General features: G+C 38.6%; 2 protein-coding genes across 3 annotated transcripts in view; both read left to right on the top strand.

Annotated features, from left to right (window-relative positions):
• Nucleotides 1–7,857, top strand: part of YES1 (YES proto-oncogene 1, Src family tyrosine kinase) — a 53,948-nt gene extending 46,091 nt beyond the window's left edge. Inside the window, exons 11-12 of the mRNA XM_070747601.1 lie at nt 725–856; nt 3,995–7,857. Of these exons, the coding sequence (XP_070603702.1) occupies nt 725–856; nt 3,995–4,203 (341 nt within the window). The 3' untranslated portion in view covers nt 4,204–7,857. The remainder of the gene's footprint in view (nt 1–724; nt 857–3,994) is intronic.
• A 1,113-nt stretch (nt 7,858–8,970) lies between these two features.
• The window catches only part of ENOSF1 (enolase superfamily member 1), a 28,944-nt gene continuing 25,279 nt past the window's right edge, over nt 8,971–12,635 (top strand). For both annotated transcript variants that reach the window (XM_070747603.1, XM_070747604.1), the window contains exons 1-2: nt 8,971–9,149; nt 10,457–10,565. In XM_070747603.1, coding sequence (XP_070603704.1) covers nt 9,066–9,149; nt 10,457–10,565 — 193 coding nt within the window. In that variant the 5' untranslated portion in view covers nt 8,971–9,065. The remainder of the gene's footprint in view (nt 9,150–10,456; nt 10,566–12,635) is intronic.

Consider the following 12,635-nt stretch of genomic DNA (forward strand, 5'->3'; position numbering starts at 1 on the left):
TGCATATATTTTCTCCATTATCTGGGCAGAACAATCTGAGCCTTGAGAAAAGTACCATCACACATATGTTAATTTGACAGTATTACTCACTTTGTTGTCACCCACACTCTACTCCCACATGTATTCTCAATTAGACTTTTCTCTTTCAGTACAACAAATATACCTTTGCAGATTTTTTCCAGCAGAAAGATTTTTTCCAATATCCAGATTAGTTCTTACATTTAATATTATGTATTTTATAACAGAAGAGATTGTCAAATTATCCTTTCCCATACGATGGATGGATGGATGGATGGATGGATGGATGGATGGATGGATATCCAGTTTCCCCCAAAATAAGACATCCCCTGATAATAAGTCCAATTTGGCTTTTGCCTGTGTGGCAAAAAGGTTAAGCTCTTATTTCAGGGTTCAAAAAAATATGACAGGATCTTATTTGGGGAGAAATACGATAGATAGATAGATAGATAGATAGATAGATAGATAGATAGATAGATAGATAGATAGATAGATAGATAGATAGATAGATACATACATACATACATACATACATACATACATACATACATACAAAGATAGATAGACAGACAGACAGACAGATGCATAGCATAGCATATAAAGATAGAGATAGAGAGATAGAGGTAGCACCACCAAAATAATTTTTAAAATAGTTATAAATTATAATATTAAGATGCATTATTTTCTATGTTTATGTACTATCTAGGGGCCAAATTCCCAATTAAATGGACAGCACCTGAGGCTGCACTATATGGTCGGTTTACAATTAAATCTGATGTCTGGTCATTTGGAATTTTGCTGACAGAGCTTGTAACAAAAGGACGTGTGCCATACCCAGGTAAAAGGAGAGAAAAATAATTACTAATGTGTTAGTTATATCATTTCACAATCTGTTATTTATGCTGAGGGTTATTTACAATCATTCTGATAAAATAAATTGTGTTATCTCATGCAATACTACAGTAAATGAAAACTAGCCATGTTACAGAAGTTGCAATTTAATGTTTTAAAAATGTAGGGAGACACTATTTTAAAACATCAAATTCACTGTTTTTATAAATTATAGACATTATGCCATATCATGTTTACCATAAATTTTTAAATAATTGCAAAGCTAACTTTGATGAGCAAAATACAGGGGGTGAAGAAAAACAATGGGAACACCTTGAAAAATCATCAAAATATCATACCTCAATTCTCCAAGGTATTGATTCATACAAATTGTGAATTGTTTCCAAAGGAATTTTAGCTCATTCTTCAGTTAAAGCACCCTCCAGTTCTTTTAGAGACGATGGTGGTGGAAATCGACTTCTTACTTGAATCTCTAAAATCGACCATAAATACTCAATAATATTGAGGTCTGGTGATTGTGGTGGCTAGATGAGATGCTGAACTACATTAGAATGTTCCTCGTGCCATTCTTTAATAATTCTTGTTCTATGGATTGGTGCTTTATCATCTTGAAAGATGGCATCCCCCTCTGGAAACAGTTCTTAAACCATAGGATGAATTTGGTTGGCCAAAAGTCCTAAATAGTGATGGCTGTTAATTCTTCCATGAAGGGAAATCATTGGCACGGCAGATTTCCAAGAAATAGCACCCCAGATCATCACTGAACCCCCGCTATGTTTGACGGTTGGGAGAAGGCAGTCTGGATGAAATGATTCTTTTGGCTGTCTCCAAATGTAAACATGTCCAGAGGTTGGAAAAAGGGTAAACGATGATTCGTCAGAGAAAATCACATTTTGCCACTGCTCAAGAGACCATTTCTGGTGGTTTCTACACCACTCTAAACGCTTTGAAACATTTGTCTTTGAGAGCAGAGGTTTTCTAATTGCAGCTCTTCCATGGAATCCAGATTTGTGAAGCTCCCTTCGAACAGTTTTTGTGGAAACTGGGTTCTGTATGTGTTTATTGAGCTCTGCAGTGATTTTAGGAGCTGGGGTCTTGTGATCCGCTCTAACAATTTGCTTTAGAGTCTGACGGTCTCTGTCGGACAACTTTCACTTTCGATCAGACCTGTGCTTGGCTGAGGACGTTTTCCCTTCTCTTTCAAAAGCAGTCATTACTTTTGAGACATTACCTCTTGAAACGCCAAACATTTGGGCACTTTCTGTTACACTAGCGCCTGCCATTCGAGCACCAACAATTTGGCCTCTTTGAAAGTCTGAGAGGTCTGCCATTTCTAGAAGGTTATAACCAATTTCCTTAAATTTCTGTAAAAAAAAAAGGTAGTTTAAAAAACATATCAAACAACAGAATTTAAAAAAACATTTAAATATGTCAAGTTTTGATTTCATGCCAAAAAGTCAAATGTTTCCATTTTTTTGTCCACCTCTGTAATTGTGTTGTTTATACAACTAATTTTCTCCTAGTTTCTTTTATTTTTTTTCTTTTCTTTCTACTATTCTCTTGCATCTCTTTAGAGCAGTGATGGGCAACCTTTTGAGCTTGGTGTGTCAAAATTCGCCAAAAAACCGAGGATAACTCGGGTGGCGTGTCACCTTGAGAAAAAAACACTCTCACTCTCTCTCACTCTCTTCCTTCCTCTCTCCTCTCTCACTCTTTCTTTCTTGCTCTCACTCATTCTCTCTCTTCCTTCCTATCTTCTCTCTCTCTCCCTTCCTTCCTTTCTTTCTTTCCTTCTCTTTTCTCTTTCTCTCTTTTCCTTCCTTCCCCTCCCTCTCCCTCTCTCCCTTTATATTTATCTCTTCCTTCCTCTCTTCCTCCCTTTCTCCCTCTCGTTCACTTTTCTCTCCCTTCCTTCCCTCCCTCCTTCTTTCCTCTCCTCTTTCCCTCCCTCTCTTTCCCTTCTTTCTCTCCACGTCTCCGGCGGGCAGACGGCTTTGCTGACCGGCACAAGGCTCAAGCCAGCTGCCCGGGAAAGCCCTGTGCCGGCCAGGAAAGCCGGCTTTACAGGAAAGCAGCACGCTTTTCAAATGTGCTGCTTTTCTGCTGCAACTCTTTCCTGGGCGGGGGGGGGCAACCCCCCAAACTGGTCAGATTCAAGAAAAAGCTTATCAAGGGGGTGGGGGGTTGTAAAAATCTAGTTACGAGCCGCCAAAGGAGGAAGCAAACGGTGCGACGTCCACGCAGTTCTTTTTTTGGACTCTCTTTTTTGCGAGCCCGGCATGATTTTTTAAATTACAAATTAATAACCCATCATCCTTTACGTTTAAACCGGTAAGGGTTTACCTTAGCACCGTCTCCTGTAACAGCTATAAGAGGAAACGGCAATTAAGTTATTCCGCCCTCCCTGATGCGATCGACCCAAGGGGAGGGGACACCGCACACTGCTCGTGGAGGGAAAGAAGCGAAGGAGGGGAGGGGAGGTTGGAGTAGATTTCCTGGCGGAGCAATATTTGTTTACAGGATGAGCAGTTTAATGTAAGCAAAGTAGGACCCCCGGGTAAATAGCCCTGGGAGTGAAATTCAAATTGCAACCGGCGGAATTTTTTTTTAATTGGTGCAAAACAAAATTAAGGGGAGAGGAAAAATAATAATAATAATAATTGCGCTTGCTGTACCTGCTTGCAGTCGGTGGGAAATTGGAAAGCGGGGAGATTTGTATCTTGGCCACTTCCTAAAGCTCCCCGTTTCTCCGGCCGCGTGTCACCGAAAATGGCTATGCGTGTCAGTGCTGACACGCGTGTCATAGGTTCGCCATCACTGCTTTAGAGTGTCTCAGAAAAGGCACAAAAATACACTGGGAATATTGGGAAACAACAATTGGACATACTACCTTAAGCCATTATTGTGTTCAATAATCTAAAGATAAATTCTAATTTCAAACCATAGTTGGACTTTCCCCAAACAAGCTATAGTTTGGAATAGTTCAGCAAACCATGATTTAAAAATTCTTTAATGTTATGTGTGAGTACAACCTAATAAATAAATACCCATTCCAAGCAAACAGTGATAAACCCTCTTTATATTTGATAAAATATAAACATTAAAGCTATTCTTTTAATTTTAGGAATGGTCAATCGGGAAGTTTTAGAGCAAGTGGAACGTGGATATAGAATGCCTTGTCCTCAGGGATGCCCAGAATCTCTCCATGAATTAATGAAACTGTGTTGGAAGAAAGATCCCGATGAAAGGCCAACATTTGAATACATTCAGTCTTTCTTAGAAGATTATTTTACTGCTACGGAACCACAGTACCAGCCTGGAGACAATTTATAAATGATGGCTTACATCCCATGCACAAATATGCCAAATGTACTTTTTTTTAAAAAAAAAATTCCTTGCTAATTGGAAGAACTCAAAAGAAGGCAAATTGCAATTTGCATGCTCTTGTTAGCTGGCAAACTGGAATTCTGAAATACGGTTGCACAAAACCACTTTTTAAAGTGTTATATCTAAACGTATCAATGATATATTTTTCTCCCATATTAATATCAGGGTCCAAAAGAAATACACTGAAAAAAATGGGTGGTAAAATTAGCATTGCTATAACAAGTGAAGCTGCTGATTCCTTATTATTATTATTTTTTTTGCCTAACATTTAAGTCATTATTAAAGGCAACATCAGCTACTTAAATAAACTTATGAATGGAAATGGAAAAGGATAACAAAATAGTTTAGTTTACGGGACCAGCAATACTATTATGTTAAGAGAACTTTAAATATAAAGTTGTCTTCTAGGGGTTCTTTTCCTAGGGTAGCTCTCAGCAGATGGCACCACCAGACCAACCTTCTCTGAGCTCAGAAGTTAGACTAGATAGGTTTCAGGAATACTGTGGATGTAGACTAGGTAGAAAAATGGAAAAAAATATGGATGATGAAAATGATAATTAATTGTATTGTTGCCAAGAAAACTATATGGACATGTATATGAAGACACCAGGCGTCAACTCAACTTCAACTAAAAAAAAATTACTTTTAAAGCAAGTAATTTATGATAAACTTGATTAAATACTAGACCTCAATAATGGAACTGAAAAGCATGTTGCACTGTGCTGAAACTTTATATTAATATACCATAACTGGAAAGTAGCATATTTTATTTCCTACATAGTTCAATTAAGAATGAAATTAACTTCATAAATCATTAAATCATTTTGTAATTAAGTTATTAGAGTACAATGTTAAACCTAAAACTGCAAAATGCAATCAGAGAGAAATGATAAATCATAACCTTCAAGATGTAGTGTTTCAAAGTTCCAATTTCTAGTGAAACGTGTCCTGGGTTTTAATTATTTTTTAGAAGGCACACCTGAAAAAGGAAATAAAGTGGCAAATGGCTATGAAAGTTCACCAGTTAAAATGTTCAGGGATTCACCAGATTGCACAGCTTCTCTTTGTTACGTATCTCTGTCAAAGCATTTATGAAAAATACTATTTTAAGATCTGAGAGCCCATCAATGAATCAGATCTAGATCAGAATGAAATGAACTTCTATGTTGGCAAACATAGTCCCCTCATGCTATTCCAGAACATCCTCCAACCCCCACAATATCCTTCGATGGAGGTAAAGGATAGAGGGATTGGTGTGAATTGTTGCAATTCACAGAGTTGTCAGAATTCTGGATTTAGCCCAGGATAGTAAGTGTTGGGATAATGATAACTGGAAATAGTCCATTTTCTAATAAAAAACAGTAATTCACAGTCAACTAGATAATAAAAGGTTGCATAAAAGTTTTCACAAAAGCATCAGATCAAAAATCTGTTATTAGAGTGGACTGATTTTATCTCCTCTTTGCATTTCTTGGGAGAAGTTGGACTTTTCATAGCCATTATCTATAGCTTTAAATTATAGGGACAGACCTTGCACCTAAGCCAAATTTAACTAATGATATTAAAACTGCACACAGACACTACTGGGGAGTGGGAGCAATCATAACCTCTGATCATATCAAGCAATAAAATCCTTTTGGCATTGTAAAATTTTCCACTCGAAACAAATGTTGCACGTCAAAGCTTTTCTGTGAAAATGATCATTACTGCTACCAGAAAACCACATAGATTTTGTTCTGGTGAAACTTATGTAAACTTATAAAATTGTGCAATCAAGTGGCATTTTATTTTCCCATTTATACATCCCATAACTATGAAATTTGAAAGGGCTCTATGTAGCAAATAATACAGGATTGTAATTTCTTTTATATTCTGAAATTGGTAGTACAGTTTTGTTTATGTAATAATGCATATGCCAGAAAACTAGTCTGGTATTATTTGGATTTTAATTAAAAATGCAACAAATCATTGTAACAAATGTATAGTAAGGAAATTAAAAAAACAGTAATTTAATGAGTTAATTGAAGAAAAATATGTATTTTTAAGCGTTATACTTTCCATGTTTGTTTTTCCTTGTTTTATAGTGTATTACCTCAAGATTTTAATGTGAGCAAATAATTCAACACAACACTTTTCTATATATAGTAATACATGTAAAAGTGTGATTATTTTTATAAAACATGATGTTGAATTTGTTTCACAAGATTGCTTTTAAAGTTCTAATTGCAAAATTATTTTTTAAGAAAAATAACCTGATAAGTTCCAAGTTGCTCTGAAATGAAACAATCCTATATATACTTATCTGGGACTAAGTTTAATTAAGTAAATGTAATTTACTCAGTGAGACAAGTTGACATGCATAGCACTGCTCCATTTCTTTTTATATTTCTTGATCTTTAGAGAATAATCTGAACGTATGTTGTTCTATTTTGTATTTGTTAGTAGAGTTAAACAGTCTACAGAATACATCATCTTGCAGGTGCCATGATTGATTCACTTATAAGATTTCTTTTTCTTGCCCTAAAAATATTAGAAATTGTTTTAGTCCTTTCTTTGGATAAGTTTGCATATCAAAATAAGCCAAAGCAAGCATGCTTTATTATTGCATGGATACCGATGCTTCTTCTGTCAGTATAAGTTAAGCAAATCAACAAACTTCTAATATTGATATACAGTACTTAACCTTGCTCAAGCTCAAGATCACAAATCAAGAATTTGAAATCAGAAATTATTCCTGATTTGCATTTTTGGCTGATGAAAAATATAAAGCAGTCAAAGATCCTGGCCTTAAATAAAGCATGATTAAGGTTTTTTTATTTGTTTAACTGGTATCTAATAGCAGAAGGAGCTAAAGCCAGAAAGTGTGCATGAGCAGGCTGCTTCTATCTCAGAAAATTTATTTCCCCCTGTATGAAACTGGAATGCTATTTCTTTAAAATGCACTGCCATCTTCCATTAAATATTGGAAAACACTAACCATTACATGTGCATAAGGCACTTTGTTATATTTGCTAACATTGTAAATGTGTGCATTTCTGACTAAATTAATTGTCCTTTATTGGACTGGGAGCAATAAGCACAATTTCTGCACATTTTCAGTTAGAAGTAAAGGGAGCCACAGTTTTCTGATATGGCTCCTAGTTTCATTGCAACTTTCTATGGAAAAGTCCAATATAACCTCAAATTATTTTTTGTGAATTTTATTCCATGCTTTCTCACAATCTTATTCTTCTATCAATACTGTATAGCATGACCCAGTATCTCCAGTAACACTGTATTTTTTAAGTAGAATTACTAGAACAATTTTCAGAATATAAATGCAAATTTAGTACATTTTCCAATACCTATGTTTATTGATTTTCAGCACTTCCTGTACTGTAATGATTGTTAATCAGTTCAGAATGATTTTTATATTGTATTGAAAACTATTGTGTAACGTTTCTGATAGAAACTGTAGTGCAAGCCTTTGTGTATCAGTTTTGTTGAAGCTACATTGTGGTAACATTTCGTTTGGTTTTCCTATCATCCTATATTGACAAGCTTAAATATTTTTAATATTTTATTACTTTTGCATAATTAAACTTCCCAAAGCTTAACAAATTAGTGCATCTTCTGTTACTAAAGCAGAAAAATTGGTTAATATTGTATGAGAATGGAAACAGAATAGCTTTTCTTCAACTCTCTATATATAAGTGCATCCCCAACACTGTATTTTTAGTATGACACATGTTAACATTCTAAACATCCCTCTAAATTAGTTATGGAGCCCAAAATATACTGTTCAAAAAAAATAAAGGGAACACTCAAATAACACATCCTAGATCTGAATGAATGAAATATTCTCATTGAATACTTTGTTCTGTACAAATTTTAATGTGAACAACAGCATGTTAAATTGATTGTCAATCAGTGTTGCTTCCTAAATGGACAGTTTGATTTCACAGAAGTTTGATTTACTTGGAGTTATATTGTGTTGTTTAACTGTTCCCTTTATTTTTTGAGCAGTGTAGTGTTTATCAACTGTGAAATAGAAACTGGTATTCAGGACACTAGTCCTTCCAAAAGTTTCAACGTTTTAAATTTACAATAGTAAAATTATATTTTAGAAAATTATAGTACACGTGCTTATGCCAGCATATGTACTTATTATTATGCAATAAAATTAAGCCTAAATTTGACCTAATTGCATAGACAAAGTTAATTCATATATAACTTATGAATTGAACCAGTTCTACAGTAACATTTTTAATTGACAAAGTGGCGGTATGTCACTATGCCTGCTACTCTTACGCAATAAATTTAAGCCAAAATTAATTTGGAGTTAATGTACATTTGTGTCAGCAAAATCCTGAAATCTAAAACTAGGACTTGATCTAAAACTAGGAAAAAGCGGAGAGGATCGGGGGCGGCTGGGGCTCGGATGACACGCCATCCGGAAATCCCAAAATGGAAAAATAAAAATTGAATTATTTTTTTTAAACCAACCCACTTTTGATTGATTGCTGAGCGCCTCCCTTCTCCCCAAACAATGCATTTTTTCATGCGGTTCCTGGAAGTCGTAAACGGCTTTACACCCTTTAAAAAGATCGGGGCGATTGCAGAGCTCGATCTCTGTTTTTGACGTGTGCGGGGGAGACTCGGCGCGCTGCAAGCAATCAAGCCGGGCGTCCCCCTTCCTCCTGGCTCCCTCCCCTTCTCCAGCTGCGGCTGGGATCGCCCCGCCTTTCCTGCGGGCCAATCGGCGCCTTAAGGAGCCATTCCCGAGCCGCTGTCCCCGCTTTCTCGAGTGCCGAGCTCTGCCTGCGGGGATGGGGAGAGGGAAGATCCGGGCTCTGGCTGCGAGCGACGTCCGCTTTCCCACGTCGCTGGCCCAACACGGGTCAGATGCCATGGTAAGAGCCGCGGTGCTCGGGCGGAGCGACGGCCTGGACGTCGGACGGGCAAGCAACCCCGGGCTTGAGTGCGCAAGGGTGCCGAAGAGTTCGACTCACTCGTAGGGCAAACTTGCAAGAGAGCGCTGTTGTCCGCGTTGTTATTTTCTGGTCTAGTCCAGGGATCTCCAACCTTGGCAACTTTAATTGGCAACTTTAAAACTTGTGGACTTCAACTCCCAAAGCTGGCTGAGGAACTCTGGGAGTTGAAGTCCACAAGTCTTAAAGTTGCCAAAGTTGGAGACCCCTGGTCTTTGGGGGGTTCTTTATCCAAATTAAATGGAGCTTCGCCTTCAACTCTGGGAGTTGAAGTCCACAAATCTTAAAGTTGCAAGATAGAAGACCCCTAGTCCAGACAGGCCTTTGGGGGTTCTTTGTCCAGGTTAAACACAGTTTCAACTGTGGGAGTTAAAGTCCACAAGTCCTAAAGTTGCAAGGTTGGAAACCCCTGGTCTAGGCAGGCCTTTGAGGGGTTCTTTGTTCAAGATTTGTTAGAGCTCCAGTTGGCGAACCTCTCCCCCAGATTGCAGCCTGCTTGCCTGGAATCTAACTTTGAGGCAACTTCCATTTGTTGGACTTTTAACACGATTTGGATCATAGACACTGCACTGGCTTTTCCGGGTCCTGTCGGCTAGACAGTGTTGGTTGGCAGGGCCGCAGGGGGAAGCCTTTTCTGTGGTGGCTCCGGCACTCTGGAACCAGCTACCTCCTGGGAGCAGTACTGGACCCACCCTACTGGCCTTATTGAAAGCCATGAAGACCTGTCTCTGCCGGCAGGTCTGGGGCCGTTGTTCAATGTGGTACCATCTAGATCTGGCCACAAAAAAGATATGCATGGTTTTTTAGGGGTTTAAACTCTTTTGTATTATTTTTAGATGTTGTTCCCTAAGTTCGGTAGGAGTTGGACAGCCTATAGATTGGATGGATGGAGGGGTGGGTGGGTGGTAGGTAGGTAGTAGGTAGGTAGGTAGGTAGGTAGGTAGGTAGGTAGGTAGATAGATAGATAGATAGATAGATAGATAGATAGATAGATAGATAGATAGATAGAAAGATAGAAAGATAGATTGGATGGATGGATGGATGGATGGATAGAAAGGTAGGTAGGTAGGTAGGTAGGTAGGTAGGTAGATAGATAGATAGATAGATAGATAGATAGATAGATAGATAGATAGATAGATAGATTTTTCAGTAATGTCATGTGTAAATCCGAACCTGTGTACACTGCACTGCTTTCCCAATATGGAGGCTTTGTTGATTCTTCTGTTTAGCATCCCGATCCGGACTATTCCGCAGCCTACGTGGTAATAGAAACCGATGCTCCTGATGGCTTGAAAGGTTGTGGCTTTACATTTACACTGGGAAAAGGCACAGAAGTGGGTAAGTTCTTAGGTTGCCTTCCCCACACCAGCCCATACCATGAGAATTTTTCATAAATACCGTATTTTTTGGAATATAAGATGCAGCGGAGTATTTATTTATTTATTTATTTATTTATTATTTGGATTTGTATGCCGCCCCTCTCTGAAGACTCGGGGCAGCTCACAACAGTGAAAACAAATCATAATAATCCAATTAATTAAAATATTTAAAGATTTAAAAAACCCCATATGCTAACAGAGACACACACAAGCATACCATGTATAAATTAAACCTGCCCAGGGGGAGATGTTTAATTTCCCCATGCCTGACGGCAAAGGTGGGTTTTGAGGAGTTTACGGAAGGCAGGAAGAGTAGGGGCAGTTCTGATCTCCGGGGGGAGTTGGTTCCAGAGAGCCGGTGCCACCACAGAGAAGGCTCTTCCCCTGGGGCCCGCCAACCGACATTGTTTAGTTGACGGGACCCGGAGAAGGCCAACTCTGTGGGACCTAATCGGTCGCTGGGATTCGTGCAGCAGAAGGCGGTCTCGGAGATATTCTGGTCCGATGCCATGAAGGGCTTTAAAGGTCATAACCAACACTTTGAATTGTGACCGGAAACTGATCGGCAGCCAATGCAGACTGTGGAGCGATGGTGAAACATGGGCATACCTAGGTAAGCCCATGACTGCTCTCGCAGCTGCATTCTGCACGATCTGAAGTTTCCGAACACTTTTCAAAGGTAGCCCCATGTAGAGAGCTTTACAGTAGTCGAACCTCGAGGTGATGAGGGCATGAGTGACTGTGAGCAATGAGTCCCGGTCCAGATAGGGCCGCAACTGGTGCACCAGGCGAACCTGGGCAAACGCCCCCCTCGCCACAGCTGAGAGATGGTTTTCTAATGTGAGCTGTGGATCGAGGAGGACGCCCAAGTTGCGGACCCTCTCTGAGGGGGTCACTAATCCCCCCCCAGGGTAATGGACGGACAGATGGGATTGTCCTTGGGAGGCAAAACCCACAGCCACTCCGTCTTATCCGGGTTGAGCTTGAGTCTGTTGAGTATAAGATGCACCTTAGTTTTTGGGGTGGAAAATAGGGGAAAGAATCTGCTTACCAGATATTCATCTGGTTAGCATCCTTAATCTGATCAATTTCAGCAAATTATTTTATCCCCTGGTTAGGGCTTATTTGGAGAGAGTAACAATGAAAAAGCTTGCAAGCAAGTAAGAGCTGGGAATATCATTAGTACCTGGTTAGGGCTGGAAAGAAAAATTCTGAGCAAGTAGAGCAATGGGAAAAAACCTGCAAAGACTTAGAGCTTGGGAAACATTCTTCGCAGAGAATAACAATGAAAGACCTTGCAAGCCAGTAAGAGCTGGGAATATTGTTAGCACGTGGTTAGGGCTGGAAGGAAACATTTGGAGCAAGTTAGAGCAATAAAAAAAGAACTGCAAAGACAGGGCTTGGAAAACATTCTTCGCAGACAGTAACAATGAAAGAACCTGCAAGGTAAGAGCTGGGAAGATTGTTAGCACCTAGTTAGTGCTGGGGGGGGGTGTAGCTCCAAAAAAGCTTCATTCAGAGTACTGTATATAAAATGCACCTGAATTTTTCAGCTTCTTTTAGGGAGCAAAAAGTTCCATTTTATACTCCAAAAATATGGTAATGTCTTGCTTCCTTTTTTGGAAATGATCGTCTTCTGGACAGATTTGATGTTTTTTCATTTCCACTTCAGTTGAAATACAACACATGTCATTATTTATTTCAGAAACCCAAACTGACAATATGATGACCCCATTTTCGGTTTGTCAGTCAGTATCATCAATCATGTACTGACCTGTAAGCAATCAATATTTGTAGATATTTTTTTAAAAATGCAGTAGTTGAGTTTACCTTGCTGTGCTTGTTGCTTATCTTCTCTCCATTACAGTATATCTACAATACTGATACTGCAATCCTTAAAACAAGCTGCCTTCTTTTTTATCCCACCTCTGAAATTTTTTAGAATTGAATGTGCCTAGAAAAACACTCCAAGACCTCACTATGTCAGTGTTTGAATTTCTATTTTTATAGAAATGTCTATTTTTACAGA

This window comes from Erythrolamprus reginae, chromosome 3 (assembly GCF_031021105.1).
Source record: "Erythrolamprus reginae isolate rEryReg1 chromosome 3, rEryReg1.hap1, whole genome shotgun sequence".
In the NCBI taxonomy this organism is placed as follows: Eukaryota; Metazoa; Chordata; class Lepidosauria; order Squamata; family Dipsadidae; genus Erythrolamprus; species Erythrolamprus reginae.